This window comes from Geospiza fortis, unplaced genomic scaffold (genome assembly GCF_000277835.1).
Source record: "Geospiza fortis unplaced genomic scaffold, GeoFor_1.0 scaffold41, whole genome shotgun sequence".
NCBI classification, from domain to species: Eukaryota; Metazoa; Chordata; class Aves; order Passeriformes; family Thraupidae; genus Geospiza; species Geospiza fortis.
The window spans coordinates 811,574-828,334 of record NW_005054299.1 but is presented as its reverse complement, the minus strand read 5'-3'; the positions used below and the strand labels follow the sequence as shown (position 1 = coordinate 828,334).

The following is a 16,761-nucleotide window of genomic DNA, read 5'->3' as shown; positions in this document are numbered from 1 at the left end:
AATTCAAGAGTCAAATTCCTCAATGCTTCTGTATTTCAAAACTGATCCCAAAAATGTCACACTAAGTGATGTATTTGTACAAAGAAAACCTGGAAATTTCTGTGATTTTGTTCATTTTCCACATAAACTTGCCAACTCAGCCAAAAGTAAAGAAAGCTGCCTTCTTTACTAAATAGTCTGAGTTCTGCAGAGCCTTCTCTGCAGGAAATACTCATAATGACATGCAGGTTCCTAGCCTTATAAATATTTCTTAATTTCTAGCTATTTTCTGTGAAATATTTAAGTTCTTATGAATGAGTATGAATAGCTCTTGGCACCAGTCAAGTTACATATTTTTCCCTTCATGAATGCATTACCATGGTTTTGCATGTAAATGAATAAATAGAAAATAAATGAAGTATTCCTTTGCAAACAGAGAAAAACAGAACAAATCTATAGAGCTAATACTCCAAAAGACATTCTGAATCCTCAAACTATACAGGTATGAATACATCTAGAATAAGAAATCAAGGGTCTCCTGTTCTAAGGAATTGTCCATCCCATCAAAAACTGATAAAGGACACAGAGGATTCACAGAGAATAGTCCCTTCCATACCCCATAACACTGGCACTTTGCTTTTGAAATAATCTGACAAAACCTGTTCTGTGACACCAGGATGCCTGGGAATTTCATAGGTTCTGCACTTTAGCTGTAGGACAGGATCTTCATTCAAAAGCTGTGCAAGAAGCAGTACTCCACTCTAGAAAGGAAAGGATAAGAAGTATGTACATTTCTGTCCCTTTTTTTGGGGAAGGCAAAAAAGTATGATCAGCAGGGACCAAAGCTTAAAACACCCAGATGTTTATGCCAAGAGCTCCCTTGTCCTGTCCTGCTGAGAAACTCACCTCAGTGTAAAACCGAACATAACCAGAGGTGAAGCCAACTACGATGCATGTCCAGTCAGGGCGGCCTGTGGAGCTCCTGTTTCACAAAGATACACTCAAGTTAAAAACAAATCCCATTCTAAGCCAGAGATATAAAAAAATGTCATGTAAGGACACTAGTGTTGCATATACATCTTACCTCTTCTGACTTGCCAGTGGAATACACAATACGCTACTCACACATTCACTAGAAACAGAAACACAAAATTAGTGGCTTTCCCTTGTTGTGAAATTTTACTCCACTCAAGAGATCTTGCCATGTCAGCACTTTGAAAGTTTTAATAATTTATTAATGCAGCACACCATATATCAAATTCACAATAAGAATCAAAAAAAGTCCCTTCATTTTAAAGACATTTTCAGTTACAAGTTCAGGAGTGCCCAAACAGACTTTTTGTACCTTGTTAATGCTGTCTTTCATAAATTACAGACTGATTATTCTGTCACTACTGTTCAGCAGATTCAAGCTGAATTTCATGTGCCTAAAGGTAAATTATTTCTTCTGATATATAATGATATGTCATAAAAAACACTGTTTTTTTAAAGAGCTAACTGAATCATACATATCAAAATTAATTTTTGAAAAATGCAATTAGGTAATTTTATATACACTGCCTTTCAGTGCCTTATAATTTGAGAGCATTTGAATATGGTCTTCCCAGTTAATGCAATAACTGAGCATGCTCAATGACAGGCAAAGCATGCAGAAGGCAAGCAGATGAGCAGGTCTGAGTATCTCAATTCAGAAGTTATTTAACTGTTACCATGATGCAAAGTTTTACACTGTCTGGGGAAACAGAAATAGTACAAAGGTTTTATGAGACGGCATAGAATTCAAGATGACAACCCAAACAGCACTTACAGCATAAATGCCAGCAGTACTGTTTATTATTTACATTCCAGGTCACCTCCATTTCCCAAAGAGTGACTAAATAAGCAGGGTAGACAATCAGAGAAGGAAAGCTTTCTAAATGCAAGGTTGAGACGAGTTGCAAGTTCATTACATCCTCAAAGCAACACTAAATATCTGAGTGACATCTCATCCTGCAATAGCAAAGCTTAGCCACCACAGAACATCCTCAGTTGAAGGCAACTTTAGGGAAAGGGAAAAAAAATTACAACCAAAAAACCAAACAAAACTAGTCAAGTCTGGTGACAATTGGACAGTAATTAACATATTAACACCTCCACAGAATAATAAATCAAAATGTATTGAATATAAGTGCCCCTATCTAAACAGAGCTACCTGTTTCATAGCTACCTGTTTCAGGGCTGTAACAGTAGTAAGAAACAAACCCTCAAATAGATTGTTTTATTTTAACAAAAAATGTCAGGGTAATTTCAAATGCATAGCAACAGCAGTTTTATAGAAGGATTATGATTTTTACAGATTGGAGAAAAGCTGAAGTCAACACCTCCTGCACCAAACAGAAGGTTGAAGGCATTAGGGAGCATGCTCAAAAGCAGACAGCAACTCAAGGCTGCAAACGTAACCAGCAAAGTGCAAAATCTTATTCCATATGGGAGATTCAAAAAAGCATCTGTCTGGTTATTTGAAGATAGATGAAGGAAAAAGATTGTATAAATACCAAATGTATGACCAAAGCAAATTTTCCAAGTCCCTAAGTGACTTAGAGCCTAAAACCATATTTTGATCAGAGAGTTGACTTTATGCTTGTTTGAATGAGGTTTTGAAAATGAAGAGAAGTATTTCTAGAACAACTTCATACATTTCCAGTTGAACATTCCCTAAGAGAATTTCATCTCTACTATAAAAGATTTTTCAAAAAGTACTTTTTTTTTTCCCTTTTAGAACAAAAACTTAGAAAAAGCATGTCTAAATTACACACAAATACATTGATTTGCAGGAATCATTCTTTCAATTCATAAGAACTTGTTGTGTGATACCACGCAATACACAGGAGTGAGCTTTGCAGATACTGCTTCTCATGAGCCATGTTACTCTATTTGTTTCCAACACTAATATACATAAAACCACAAATGCACTCAGATGAAAGGAAAAAGAGAACAAGTATAAAGCAGGTTACAAATTGCTAAGCATGAAAATAACATCTTAATCACAGCTGCATTTCAACACTTACCCTTCTTCAACATTCAAAGAGCCACTCCAGCCAACAGCATATTGCATTTCTTCCTTTCCCTTGTCACTGTGCTTCCATTTAGCTGCCATGAAGGATAAAGACACCAGCTACAAAACCCCAATGTTTTGCATCTCACAAACATAGTTCTATTTTTATTTTTTCTCTTTGGTACAATACATCTTACCACACTTAGAATAAGTGCCAATTACAAACCTTGAAGAGCATATACGTAAAAATATATTCTTAGTGACTTTTCTAAAGGACTCATATGTTTTCTTAGAAATTTACATGGAATAAGACACTAAAATTTTGAAATATCTAGTTTCGTTTAAAAATATTCATACAGTAATCCATCAAATTTCAAAAGGTTCAATTCAGGAAACAGGGGTCCTTCAGAAAGCAGTATTAAGCAAGGAAAAACTTCTGGGAACACTACTGAACACGAGCTACAATGAATAGAAAATTTTAACTGCCAAAAAGAACATAAGTACCCACATTAAATCTGACAATCTTTAATCATTGCATCATAATTCAAGGTTAGAAGACGCCATACTTTGTTTTTCACAGGGTGCTGTTACAGCTGGCATTTGATCGTTGAATCATTTCCCAGGTGTTAATGGACAACCAAAACTAAGTTAGCACTGTGTGCCATTTGTCTGACACCTAAAACCTGAGGCACAGGCACACTTCTGCCCAGTGGGGGACAGTTGTCACTGCAAAGTTCATCAGAGGCATTCATTCATTCATTCTCCAGCGATTTAAATCACTTTTTTATGCTTGATCCAATAAGAACTTAATGAGGTGTACTGCTGTTTTTCCAGTTTTGATGACAGATTAGCAACAGGTCTACAGCAGCTTTGGAATAGACAGCTTTGCAGAGAATGACAAAGCAGTACGACGACTCAACACAATCTGCCCAACTACGCAAATCTGAGTTTCAACACTCTGATTTTTTGTTTTAAAATGCTATAATAGTCCCCATATCAGGATGTTTCCCTTCATCTTCCTCACATCACCCACTGCAGCCATCAGAAGACCAGAACCCCAAACAACAGCATATCTATAAACAGCAGTTGGCTGAGCAGTGTTCATACATTACTTTAAAAGTTTCCAGAGCCCTATTTTAGAGTAAAATACAAAGCCACCCATTGCTCAAGATGGTATTCAAGAATTTTCTGTCAAAGATGGAATTTCAAGAATATTCACATTAAGACTCCTTTCCAAGAGGGATACTGGCTTAGGTAATTTTTTAAGGGAAAAGAAAACTAAGGTCAAGCACTTTTTAATGGCTAAAACCAAAACTTTAGTTTTTCTTACTGAGAAAAATTAATGTCAATGTCTCTGAGCATTTTAAAACAACTGGGTAGTTATAACACGTATGCATTTCATGTGACAAAACAGTTTCCACAGATCAAAACACAGCTGAGAAGTAAAGACAAAGCAACTTACTTGACAAGCAGCACCTAGAAAATGCATGATGTGTACTATAAAACACTTCAAAATTCTTGAAGGTATGACTTGGGGGATAAACAGAAGAGAGTGGGGCAAACAAATATTACTTTGGTTACTATAAAGTGTCCTAGCATAAATACTCAGTAGAATGGATACTTACGCACTAAAAAGACTGCTTTCTGTTCATTAGCTATTACCATCAGGTCATTGGTTGGTGACAAGGACAACACACAGTCCTGAAGCCAGTAATTTCGCTGGTTCTTGGAATTAGATTCCTCTTCTTCCTACAGGTAAAGCTTTAGTCAATGGATGCAACAATTTTTAGACACAGCAGAACCTGCAAGACCGATGAGAACAATCTGGCTCGCCCTCCATAGCAGCACTGAATGGACTTTTTATTACTGATCACATCACTTCAGCTCCAACTTGCATGAAAAGCCCTGAGAAATGCATCAGTCTTGCACTAATTCTGTGTGTTTACACAACAGAAAACAAAGAAGTAGTCATCACCAGCTCTACTGAAAATCATCTCCTTTTAAAGAGACACAAGGAGAATGAGATCTAAAGTTTTAAAATCATTGGTTAGAAAGTGGAGAGAATCTCTTTAGTTATTCTCATTACAATCCATGCTGAAAATGAAGAATTTGTCCAAGCTTATACATTGATCAGCATTAAGCAAATACATGCACATATGAAGAAGGTTACTAAGCTGGTATTCACATGGCACCAGGTATCAGGTGCCTTTCCACAAAGTTACTCCACAAGGAAACAATTCCAAACTAAATAGTGCCAAGTTTTAAGGGTATCAAGATGGATAAGTAAAAATTTAGATACCATCCTCATGTATAAGAGCAAAAAAATTACATCTTTTTTTCTTGGGGCAACAAGCCAAATATTTTATTGTGGCACAAACAAAGTAGCCACAATAATTGCTAATTATAGCAAATAATTAGTTTTTTGCTAATCATAGTTCAAATCAGGAAGTAACAGCCTTGGGGTGAATTGCTGCAAAGTCTCAGAGTTGATACTCCTGGTTAGTTAGATTCGTCCTCTTATCCAATCACAACATGCTTTTCCTTGTCCACAGACTCCATTTCCACTTCCATATCCAACCCTACCTCCTCCTAGCTCTGCAAAATATTACTCCATCCTCTAATATCTCAAAAGCAGCTATGCACAAATTTAAAAAAACCAACTACTTCAGTGAGATCATTTTCTGATTCATTCTATTTATTCTGTTACAGAAAAGTTGCAACTGCTTGAAAATCTGCCAATTTACTCCCAGAAGAAAAATAAACACCAAACTGTAGGAAGAATTTGCATATCATGCTCTTAATCAGCTATTCATTGTATTTATTTCCTTGTATAAGCTTGTACCATAAAAATGGTTACTGTGCACAAAGAAATACCCTGTGTCACCATGATAAAGTCTACATTAGCACACTACAAGAATTGCTAACTACTGTTGTCCACACCATCTCCTAATTTGTGTAAAAGAACCTACTTTCATGTGATTTGTCTGTTGATGGATGCCAAATTCCTTAGCAACAATTTCCCCCTATTTACTGACATTTTCAAGACTTTATAAAAAGGCAATGAAGTTATCTGAGATACTAATGACAATTTTAACTCCTCGTGGCAGAGATAAATGTGTCATGCAAAAACACATAAGCAAAAGCCAAAGAAAAGCCTTGTACTAATTTTTAATGTCATGATTTTCAGACTGAGGAAAAACAAACAGAAATTAAAGGCTTGTTGAAGATTAAAAGAATTTACAACACTATTTCAGGCAGAAAATTTAAAATTATCTGTAAGCATGAACAAAGAACTTGAAATACAAAGACATAAAGCATCACTATCCCATATTAGCTACAAAAACAAGCTAAAGATTAAAACAGGAAAGGCACTGAACTTGTCAAAACAATCTTAAAGGTGAAAGGCAGAATTATTAAAATCTGCATTTAAGAAAAGACATCATCATTCCTACAAAACAACTAATCAGATCCATAAAAGGACACCTTATAAAAAAACAGATTTTTTTTTAAATTTTCAATTCCTTCTCAGAAATTGCTATGTTCCATGAAATAGATACTTGTCCCGGGCACAAGTAATTCCAAGAAACAATGAATCTTTCACCAACCATAAAGCAAATCAAGAGTTAAAAGCTTAAACAAGGGAACTGATTGTTATATTTTACTAGTAATTCTCATGCATTTTGCTGTGTGTTCAGACACACAGACTCCTGTATTTATTTGCTCCTACACAGAACAACCTCTTTGCTGTGTATGATAGCAAACCCCTTCTGAGTTAGGCCTGGAATCACTGGTAACTTTAGAGGAAAATTTGCAAGTAGAGGATGCAAGAAAGATGCGAACCACCTGGCAGAAAAGTGTGACATTTTAAAGAAAAGAGTGAAAAATCGAACTATTTCAGTTTAGAAACGCCTGCTGGTTCTATCAAATTACAACAAAAGTAGAAAACCAAGTATTTGTTCCACTCATTCAGGAAGTTATAAACATTACAGCACGTCTAAGAAAAGATGTGGCCTGAGAAACACACTCATTTCATGACAATTATAGTGCAGCTGAGTACCCATCCTATTTAAAAGGTTTTATACCCTGCCATTCCTGACAGTGTCAGTGATTCATTCCTGGGAGACATCATGCTCATTTTAATTTGTCTGTCACCTTAGCTGAAAAATCTGTTTCTCTGCTGAACAGCCACAAGGATACTGTCCAACAGCTTGGGCATCCTTCCTACACACTGAGAAAAAGACAGCAGACAAAGGGTTTGTTAGCAAGGTGAGGTCTGGATTCCTCAGAGCTCTTAGAGGGAATTAATCAAGTAATTCTGTTGAGATGATTCATTCAGGAGCAAAGGATTTCTACAGGCAGCCTCACTGACATCTCATCAAGTCAGCTGGCAGTGGAAGGCTCAGCCTTACAAACAATTAACAGACCAGCCCTGCTACTCTCAGTAGAATGAGTTGTGCCCCCTTTAAAGAGCAACTGTGCTATTCCATCCCACATAGGTAGTTTAAATCCTTCTGCAGCACCATCCATACATCACAACATAAAAGGAGCACTAGTGATCCTTAGGAGGATGTCTATGCCAGTAATTCATTATTTAGGATTTTTTGATTTATATTAATTCATGATTCACTGTCATGCCCTACTGTTTCTGACTAGCTACAGGACAAAAAGGATGCCCTCAGGTGCAGCAGCACAGGAACATATGTGTATACTTTGGTGAGAAAAGCCCTACAGAACACAAGGATATGAGCAATTATGACAGTAGGCAACATCCAAGTTTTATTTAGAAAAAAAACTACAGAACAAGGAACAAACAAGAAGCCACATTTGAAACACAAGTCAAGACCTTTCTTGCCCAGATGAGTTACATGGGAGGAAAAAACCAAAACACCACACACACAAACTAATGGAAAAGTCCTCTGTAATTGGGAAGTTAGCAATAAATATATATGCACACATACACACACATGAACTTACAGGTTCTTGTAATTCTGCTTCATCCCAGGCTCCCCAGCCACCATCTTCCCAGCTTGTTGATTTGCCTGCTTTAAGTAAAAAAAGACTCGTCACAGGAATACAGCATAGGCAACAAAATTATCATTTTTTTTTCCCCACTAACGCATTACAACTTTTTATGACAGATACTAAAGGAGTTCTGCTGAAAGAACCCCAAAGTGTCTTATTTTTCTGTATTTTATTCACTTCCATTTCTGACACTATGGAAGCATATTAACAGGAGATGTACCCAAGATATAAAAGGGAACAATGTTACAGAGAAATTCATCTGTGACCACAAAACATCTGAGCCCAGAAAAATGTAGATCCCACCAGCAAAGCAAAAGCTGAAGGTTTGGCCTCTGATGAGAAAATGAGAAGAGGGATCTTGATCATTCACATCTTTGCATGACAACAGAGAGGAAAATTTATGAGACACTGATCAGTTTCAATTATGTCATTCAGGAACCTCAGAGTAAGCAAAAGCTCACAAAATACCTCAAACACCTGAGAAAACAGAGATTAATAGAGACAGGCCTATTTCTTTAGTTTTAAGAGTGAATGTGGAAGTTCTTTTTTTCACCTAAAAATACAGAACTTGAAATAAACTGAAAAGCCACAGGCATTTAATAGTAGCAGATGTACAATTCTCAGACACTATCACCCCTGGGACCCTCAATAAATCAACAAACATCATTGTAGTTCAGTAGAAAAGCCAAGGACTGACTTCCATCCAAGCATGCACTAGAGTGAAAACAGAAGCAGTAATGTCAACTCCAAGAATTTTCCAAGGATTTCTTTCAAGTTTTTCCATTAACTGTTGTGATGGCAAATTTGACCTTAAGAAGTTTAAGCACATTGTCTCAAATGAGTTTAAATTTAGTTCTAAGCAAGCAAGATTCCGCCATTTTGGACGGCCAAAGAGTATGGACAAGAAGGTTTGTATCAAGAACAATTTTATTTGGTCTAAGAACTCGTAGTTCTGTTACCACCAAGCAAGGAAAGGCTGAACAACAAAACAGAAATCTGCAATCTCTCTGTTTAGCTAGATTTTAAATCTTCTGTATGGCTAATGAAGACAAAAACCTTTGAAAAAAAAATTTACATTTAAGACAGACTTTTCCCCAATGCTGTCAAGAAGGTATTTTAGGAGGACGTAGAATGCAAAATGCCCACTGCATTTTACCTCTGTAAAATGGAAAAGTCTGTACCATCTGCAAAATAGGCAAGCCAAGCAGTTTTGCTGCATCATCATCAATGCAAATATAACTGCACCACTATTTCAGACACCACTATATAAGCAATAAGCTTCCAAGGGTCACAGTCTCATCTTGTATTTGAGGTTGAAAATTTTTGCAGTGTACAAACATATAAAGGAAAATTATGGCAAATACTGTTGAATATAGTAACCACAAGAAGAAAACAGTAGCTAACTTCAATGTTTAGATTAAGATAGCTAATAAAACTCTAATTCTGTTTGCATTTTATCTAAAAAGATTTTTTAAAAGCTTCCCTCCTATAAAATTCATGGAGGAAAGAAATCTGTCCATGTGCCATGGTTCAGAGAGAAACAGAACCATATCTAAGAAGCACAGCTGGGACCAATGTCTTCCCTGCAGCACAGAGCAGACCAACCTTCCTCAGAAACCTCAGCCACTTCAATTCTGAGACTGAACACCCACAACATAAAACTGCAGCTGTGAGGATTCTTGCTGCCTCTGTGAATAGCCACAATTTTGTGGTAGCTGTCATTATGCTCGGATGATACTGGATAAATGAAAAAAGATGGGAAAATGATGTAATGGTGAGTCATCATTCCACTGACGAAACTGCCGAGATCTTTTGGAACTGTGTGTGGCCTGATCTGCGAAGACAGCACCTTCTCCAGCTTGCAAGTGTTTACAAGCCTGCTCCCTCGTATCTATCCTCCTCATTGGATAGATCACCCTAGGATGTGCCATCACTTGTATTTCTCAAGGCCTGCATCCATCTTGCCTTCCTTCCACATATTGTTTCTTATTTAAGAAGAAATGAAATTAAAATTGTTTTCTTATTTTGACATTTCACCTATGTGATGAATAGTGAAGCAAGGCATTAAACAATAGACTACAATCCCTGGAACAATGGACAGAGGAGACACTGTCATAAAGTAACTCAAAATTATCATTATTCATCAGTTATTCATCAGTTATTCAGCCTTTCCCACCCATCAGAACTTGATAAGGTTGGTCAAGTCAGAGTCCAAGTCCACAGGGTCCAAGTTCTGTAACAATGAAGATTTTAAGAAATTATCCCCCACCATTTCCTTTAGTAACATAATAGATCAGAACTAGCAACTGTGGAACATAACACATTATCTAGTAACCAATACCTAAACAAGCCCTAAACAGTTGCAACATGACCATTTTTTCCAGACCCTCTTCAGGAAAAAAAAAAAAATTAAAAAAATAAACAAACTTTCCTGCACAAATCTTTATTTCCATTCAACTCTATCTCTGACTAGTAATAGATGTCTTATAAACAGTTCTCCTTACTTGGATAAAGCAACAGCAATATTCCAGATTTTGCTTTACTGTGGACATTGCAAAAACAAAAGTTCATCTACTGGATTTACACAAACCACTTAATTCTTTAATTTGAAGCATACAGCATCAGCATATATGAAACTTAAGAGCTGGTTTAAGTGCTGCACATGTGCAACACTGGTGTTAATATATAAGAGAATTCATTTAAGCACATTTATCATTAAACATAATACCTACAAGAAAAGTTTTTACCTATAAGAATGTTTTGTTTAAAAGACAAGAATAGAGGAGAGAGAAAAAAACCATAACAGATCAAGACAACTGAGGTCTAACTGGCATTTAAAAGGTCAAATTCAACATGAAAGACCTTTTTACTCACTTCCCAAATTACAGAACAGACATCTGAGTACAGAGAACTACCAGTGCCCTTCTTTCCAGAGCAGTACCATGACCTAGGGCAGGCAGCTGAAGCCTTTCCTTCCTGCCCTCACATTTACATTCAAAATCCATGCAGGAGGTTATTGGAGGATGCGCGTGGACACATGCAATGAAGTCCCATCCATGCTTTATGAATATAAAACATTATTAAGTAATAGTGCAAAAAATTATTGCTTAACTGTGAGAGTTGCAGGTTTTCTTCCATGCATGTTTACTGCAATTCTGATACCACTGCATTGCATAATTATGAAAGAAATAGAAGCAGTTTCTTTTCTCTTCAGGCCAAGGAATTTCAGAAACAGCTTAGAATCTTCTTGCTACTCAGGAATCATAGAGTATTTATTCCCAAAGAGCACTCCTCTAACTTGAGGACTGATAAATACATAAGGCTATTTTGCCAACACTACAAGGAAGCCTCTCTTAAGACTGGTTTTATATTTGTTTTCTCTTCTGACTTCAGACATCCTTAAGTGGGGGAAAAAACCCAAAAGCACAACTAAGTTAGTCTTCTAAACACAAAAATAACCACTTGAGCATTTTTTTCCTTAAGGAGGTCATAATTGCTTTCAACAAAGTGAAAAATGACTAAATGACTAAATTTAAAATAATCCAGGAACTACATTGATTTTTTTTAAGTAATAGTGCAAAGTTCCATGGCTTACAGTCATATCTTAACCCCAAAACCAAATTTTGAAATACCAGAGGGAAAAAAACCAAAGGCCATAGGAGACAAATTAAACAGATTGCACACAAAATATAGTACTCCATACTTTTTCTCAGATGCAAGCAATGCCTTAAGTTAGAGCAAGAAAGAATGAAGGCTACGCTATAAAGGAGGTGTTAAAGCAGAAAAAAACTCAGGTGAGAAGATCATTCAGGTGAAGTACTCTGACAGCATTTTGTCAGGTATGCTGAGAGCATGTCATTTACTCTTCCCCATATCTGAGATGTATTAACTGCTACAGATGCAACCCAATTCATGCAGAGTGCCTATTTTAATGACCCTTTACAGGAAAACTGAAAGAAAGAAATACTAAACATAAATACTACAATCTGGAAAGGGAGAATCTGATTAAAGAGGCAATGAAAAAGAGCTTGTAGGAAGAGTATTCAACAAGAATATAACTGATTCAATAAGACTGATACGGAAGCAGTTAACAAGAACCCTAATGCTAAATGCAGTCTAGAATTTCATTTTGTAATGTATTTTTTTCTTTGTAACCTTGTTGGCAACTCTGAAATAAAAAGCCTGGCCTTCTGTATTTTTGAACTAAATCAGCTGATCCAGATAAAAGCAAAGTGTACAAGTCCAAAGATGTTGTTTAGAGGAACTGGGCTGAAAAACACTTTTCAGGCTGCTGTCAATGAAACAAGGCAGGATTTTTGGAAAGGAGCTTCTCTGATAGGCTTAAGCCACCACTTCTACTGCAAAAAGAAGCAGCAAAGTGACACCCTGTAGCTCTGAGGAAGCCCTCAGGTCAGGGGATCAATTTTTTTCTTCTCCTGAATAAGAACAAACTCACTATCATAAATGGAGATATCATTGCTTGGGAACTCTCAAGGGCAAGTTTGGGTTTGTTGGCTTTTTTCCTTATTAATTTCATTTAGGTAACAGGAGATAAACATACCTAGGAACTAAAAATATCTGCACATAAGAAAGTACTGATTTTTCTGATTCATCATAACACCCCCACAGTTTATCTAGCAGCAGTCCTACCTGGCTATGTCACTGAATTGCTGTCATCAGGCCTATAAAACGTTTTAAAACACAGTTCAAGTTGTGAGTGTACTAGAAGAACAGAGACACACATTGCTCTAAATAAATTGTAGTTAAATTCTTCAATTTATAAAGATCATAGGAAATTTTATCTGTCTTGCTCTACTTTCTGCCCAGTTCAGGTAAATATCCATTAATTAATTTCTGAACGCTAAAATTCTCTCATGCCTGCTTTATCACATATTGCAAATAAGATGGATTCTTTCCTTTGTATGCATGCCTTTATTTTAGACAGCTTTATAAGAAAGTTAACTGTTACAGCTGTTTCCTGATCCAGCCAACAGCAGCCCAGAACCTCTTCAAAACAGCAAGAAGTCAAATTAAATGTGGTGCAAACACTTCCCATTCCCAGTACTTGCACAGTTAGAACAGCAGTTTTCAGAGCCACTTAGACACCACTAGGCTCAGGCTCCACAGAGGATTTGTGCCTCATTAACAGCATTACTCTTCCCAAGACTCTTAAATTCTCATGGTTGTTTAAGTCCTCCTCATTAAAATATGAAAAAGCACTCCAACATTTATTTTCCTAAAGAAAAAAGATATAGCAACTCCATATGAAGTATCTTTAACCAGCTCACTCTGTAACACCAGGTTTATTTACTTAAAGCACATGAGCCAAGATCCAATGCAACACCTGTTATTTTATTCCAATATTGACAATAAAATGTAGCTATATTTTGCTCCATGGCAGATCAATGGTCAGCTCAAGCAGTCCGTGAACATTTCTTACATTATTCCAGCATGGCATCAGTGGCAATTTTAACAGATGATTGCATAACATAAGCACAAAGCGCACGAACCCTTTCTTCCAGTGTTTACTGAGTGAGCAGGATACAGGCACCTGCAGAAGCGACTTCACACAAAGCTCAGAGGAGGAGGACAGCTTTCTTTTCCTCCCAGTTTACCAGACAACTGTATCCTTTGCACAAACAGGACAACCTGTTGGGCTACAGGAAAAACTTAAATGAAGTTCTAGTTGATAGGATGCTTTCCTTCATCTTCTTCTACTGTAGAATGTGTTTAAATGCTTACCTGCACAAAGAAAGGGGAAAAAAAAATCAAGTCCCCTTGTAATAAAAATCCAGGGTTTTTTACTTACCTACACCTGTATTTTTAATATATGCAACACTTTGCTAAGCCTTTCAAGTTAAATTTGAAATTGACAACCTAGATTAGCTTTTATATAAATAAAATATACTGTTTTAAATACAAGATGACAAGTTACAGTTTTTTTACTCAAATTAAAGTCATCTAACTTCAAAACTGGACTAAAGTCACAGTATCACATCATGATTTAGAAATGTATACTGCCTGCATTTTCTGAAGCAAGCAAATTCTCTTCATTTGAAATGTTACTGCTTTTACAGTAATAACCCTAAATTTTATTGCAGCAAATACACTCACACAAAATACTTTGGTTAGTTCTGTTAGACCTAAAATATGGCCAAAGTTAAAACAGCATTAAAAACTTCTTTGCCCTATAACTAAGAAACAAAAAAAGACAAGGCCTACAGCCTCCACTAAAAACCCTAAACCCCACACATTGAAGATTCCAGAGGCACCTGTTCAAAAACACTTGCTATCCAAAACCTGACAGGAATTCTTGAAAATTCTACTAACACTTGAAACATTAAGTTATGACTAAAATAATTTGTTAACTCAAATGTGCTTTGTTAAATAAAAATATTTATCTACTTCCCTAAGGAAGACATCATTTGTAACTACAACCTTAATATACTAGCAAGAGTTTTCACACAAATGAAGCTTAGCTTTAAAAACAAAAAAGCAGATGAAAGTTTCTCATCCTCAGGTAAAAAAAAGTACTTAAGAGTTTTGACAGGTGCTTGCTAGTATTTATGCAATTGTTCACATAAAAATTAGCACCATTTAAGTTGAGAACTAAAGTTTGATTTGAAAGCAAATTAACATCTTCTTTGTCGAACTTATTAGCAAAAAAAATAGACTTTACTTTTTTCCCTGTAGGGCAAAAATGTAAAAACAGTTAAAAATGCAAGTTTTTAAACATGCAACCTTATTAAACTACTGTTTTAAAACAGTACATTCAGCCAACAGAAGAGCTTTTAGCAAAGCATTCCCTGATAAAAAGTACAATTTACTCACTTGTAATTTAAGATACCGAGGCAAGTTGGAGCAGCATTTCCCCCTTGACAAACACAAATGCATCAAGAATTTCTACTTCAAAAATCACTAAGTTACAATCTTATATCTAAACCACTCTAGGAACTCTCACTTGCTGACATTTATACTTATTTTTCTTCAACCATAAAAACAGCTGCGGTACCAAAAAATTACAGGCACAAATCCAAAAGATTTCAATGAATCTAAATGAGCATTATTTTGAAAAACATTCACTTCTGCCTCAATGACTGAATAAGCAAATATAAAAATAGTCCAGAAGATAGCCGACTCATTAAAATGGAACAGCAGCCATGCATCTTCTTTGCTTCTATTATTTTGGTAGTTTTACAACATACTAAACATTTTCTCTTTATGGCTGCCACTTGATAAATCCACTTCAATAAAATATCCACATATTTTTTACACAAACACCTCTCATGTATCATCAAATGAGAGAAAAAAAATTAATTTCTTTCAACATCTACTTTTAGAAACACAAACACATTCCAATCCTTTGCTTTTATCTTCAGAATTCAAGAGATATTAACAAAAGCCTTCTGCTTCAGAATCCTTCCTTTAGATACAAATGATACAAAAGAAAAGCCATGTGGAACTTGTTATGCATTTTTCAAAAACTGTTGGAGGTACAAAACAAGCAGCAGCAGCAAACTGTTTTCTACCAAAAGTTTTGCACACAGAAGTTTTAGTGGCAAAATTAATTGGCTGAACATATAATGTACTTTTAAAGGTTTTTAACAGTTGTTGTGTCATCTTTTTAACAAGACCTGTAGTTACAGGATAAGGACCAATGGCTTTAAACAGGGAATGGATTTATATCGTATATCATGAAGATTTATTTTTTAATAATAAAGAAGATGAGGCACTAGAACAGGTTGCTCAGAGAAGCCGTGGATGCCCCATCTCTGGAAGTGCTCAAAGACAGGCTGGATAGGGCTTTGAGCAGCCTGGTCTGGTGAAAAGTGTCCATGCCCATGGCAGGGGGGTTTGACTAGATTAACTTTAAAGGTCAGTCCAAACACAAACCATCCTATGGTCTCCCCTCTTCTAATTCCCCCACAGGCATTTTAGACCTTTAAAATAAGTACCTCGATGTTTTCTCTTAAAGCTCTGTTCACAGCTGTGAGGATTATTTACAAGCATCCTCATTAACCTCTTCAAACACTTTCCTTCCCTACTGTTGCCAGAAACCAAAAAACATCAGCCAGATACAGTTTGTATATTTTGGGGGGTTTACATCCATATACACACAGTATACAGTTAACACAGTATGCAATAACAAATATAAGAAACACTGTTTTAATTCCTTGTGGTTTCTAGCCGGAGCATGGAACTGTTGAAAACGCAGCTTCTGCGTCAGGCAGCTCAGCCTGCACTGCCTCACACAGCAGAAACCTGGTCCACAACTTCAGACTGTAACTGCTTTAGGATTCGTTCTCTTTTAATTTAAGCTGCCAAGCTAAACATTTAGTACACTTGCAGCACTTTCTGCGCTCCTAGATAACCTTGCATGCACAACGTGTTGTCTTTAGGAGAGAGCGTCTTCAGGCAGGTGCACTCCCAGCAAGAAACCTACAAACTTTGGAAGTTTGGGGCACGCAAAGTCAGTAGCCAAAGAACTTCACCTCCACACTACGGGATAAGGAGTGACGCCTGCGAACAGCGGCGCACCTGAAACTTCTGGACGCCAGGAAAGTCTGACTTTGCAGGTGGAGATGTGGCAGCTATGGCGAGACGCCCACCCTGCTCCACAGAAGCGACCCCGAACACTCGGATAACATGGCCCCCACCAGCGGGTCGGCGCTGGCAGCGCGGCGCCAAGCGAGCGCAGGGCGCGCAGGGACAGACAGACAGCCCCG

General features: G+C 36.7%; 1 protein-coding gene across 1 annotated transcript in view; it reads right to left on the bottom strand.

The window, feature by feature from the left end:
- The window catches only part of RAB3GAP2 (RAB3 GTPase activating non-catalytic protein subunit 2), a 43,072-nt gene that overhangs the window by 26,079 nt on the left and 232 nt on the right, over positions 1 to 16,761 (bottom strand). Inside the window, 8 exon segments of the mRNA XM_031059494.1 lie at positions 639 to 740; positions 886 to 961; positions 1,064 to 1,111; positions 3,027 to 3,108; positions 4,639 to 4,762; positions 7,988 to 8,020; positions 8,023 to 8,052; positions 8,698 to 8,749. Coding sequence (XP_030915354.1) covers positions 639 to 740; positions 886 to 961; positions 1,064 to 1,111; positions 3,027 to 3,108; positions 4,639 to 4,762; positions 7,988 to 8,020; positions 8,023 to 8,052; positions 8,698 to 8,749 — 547 coding nt within the window.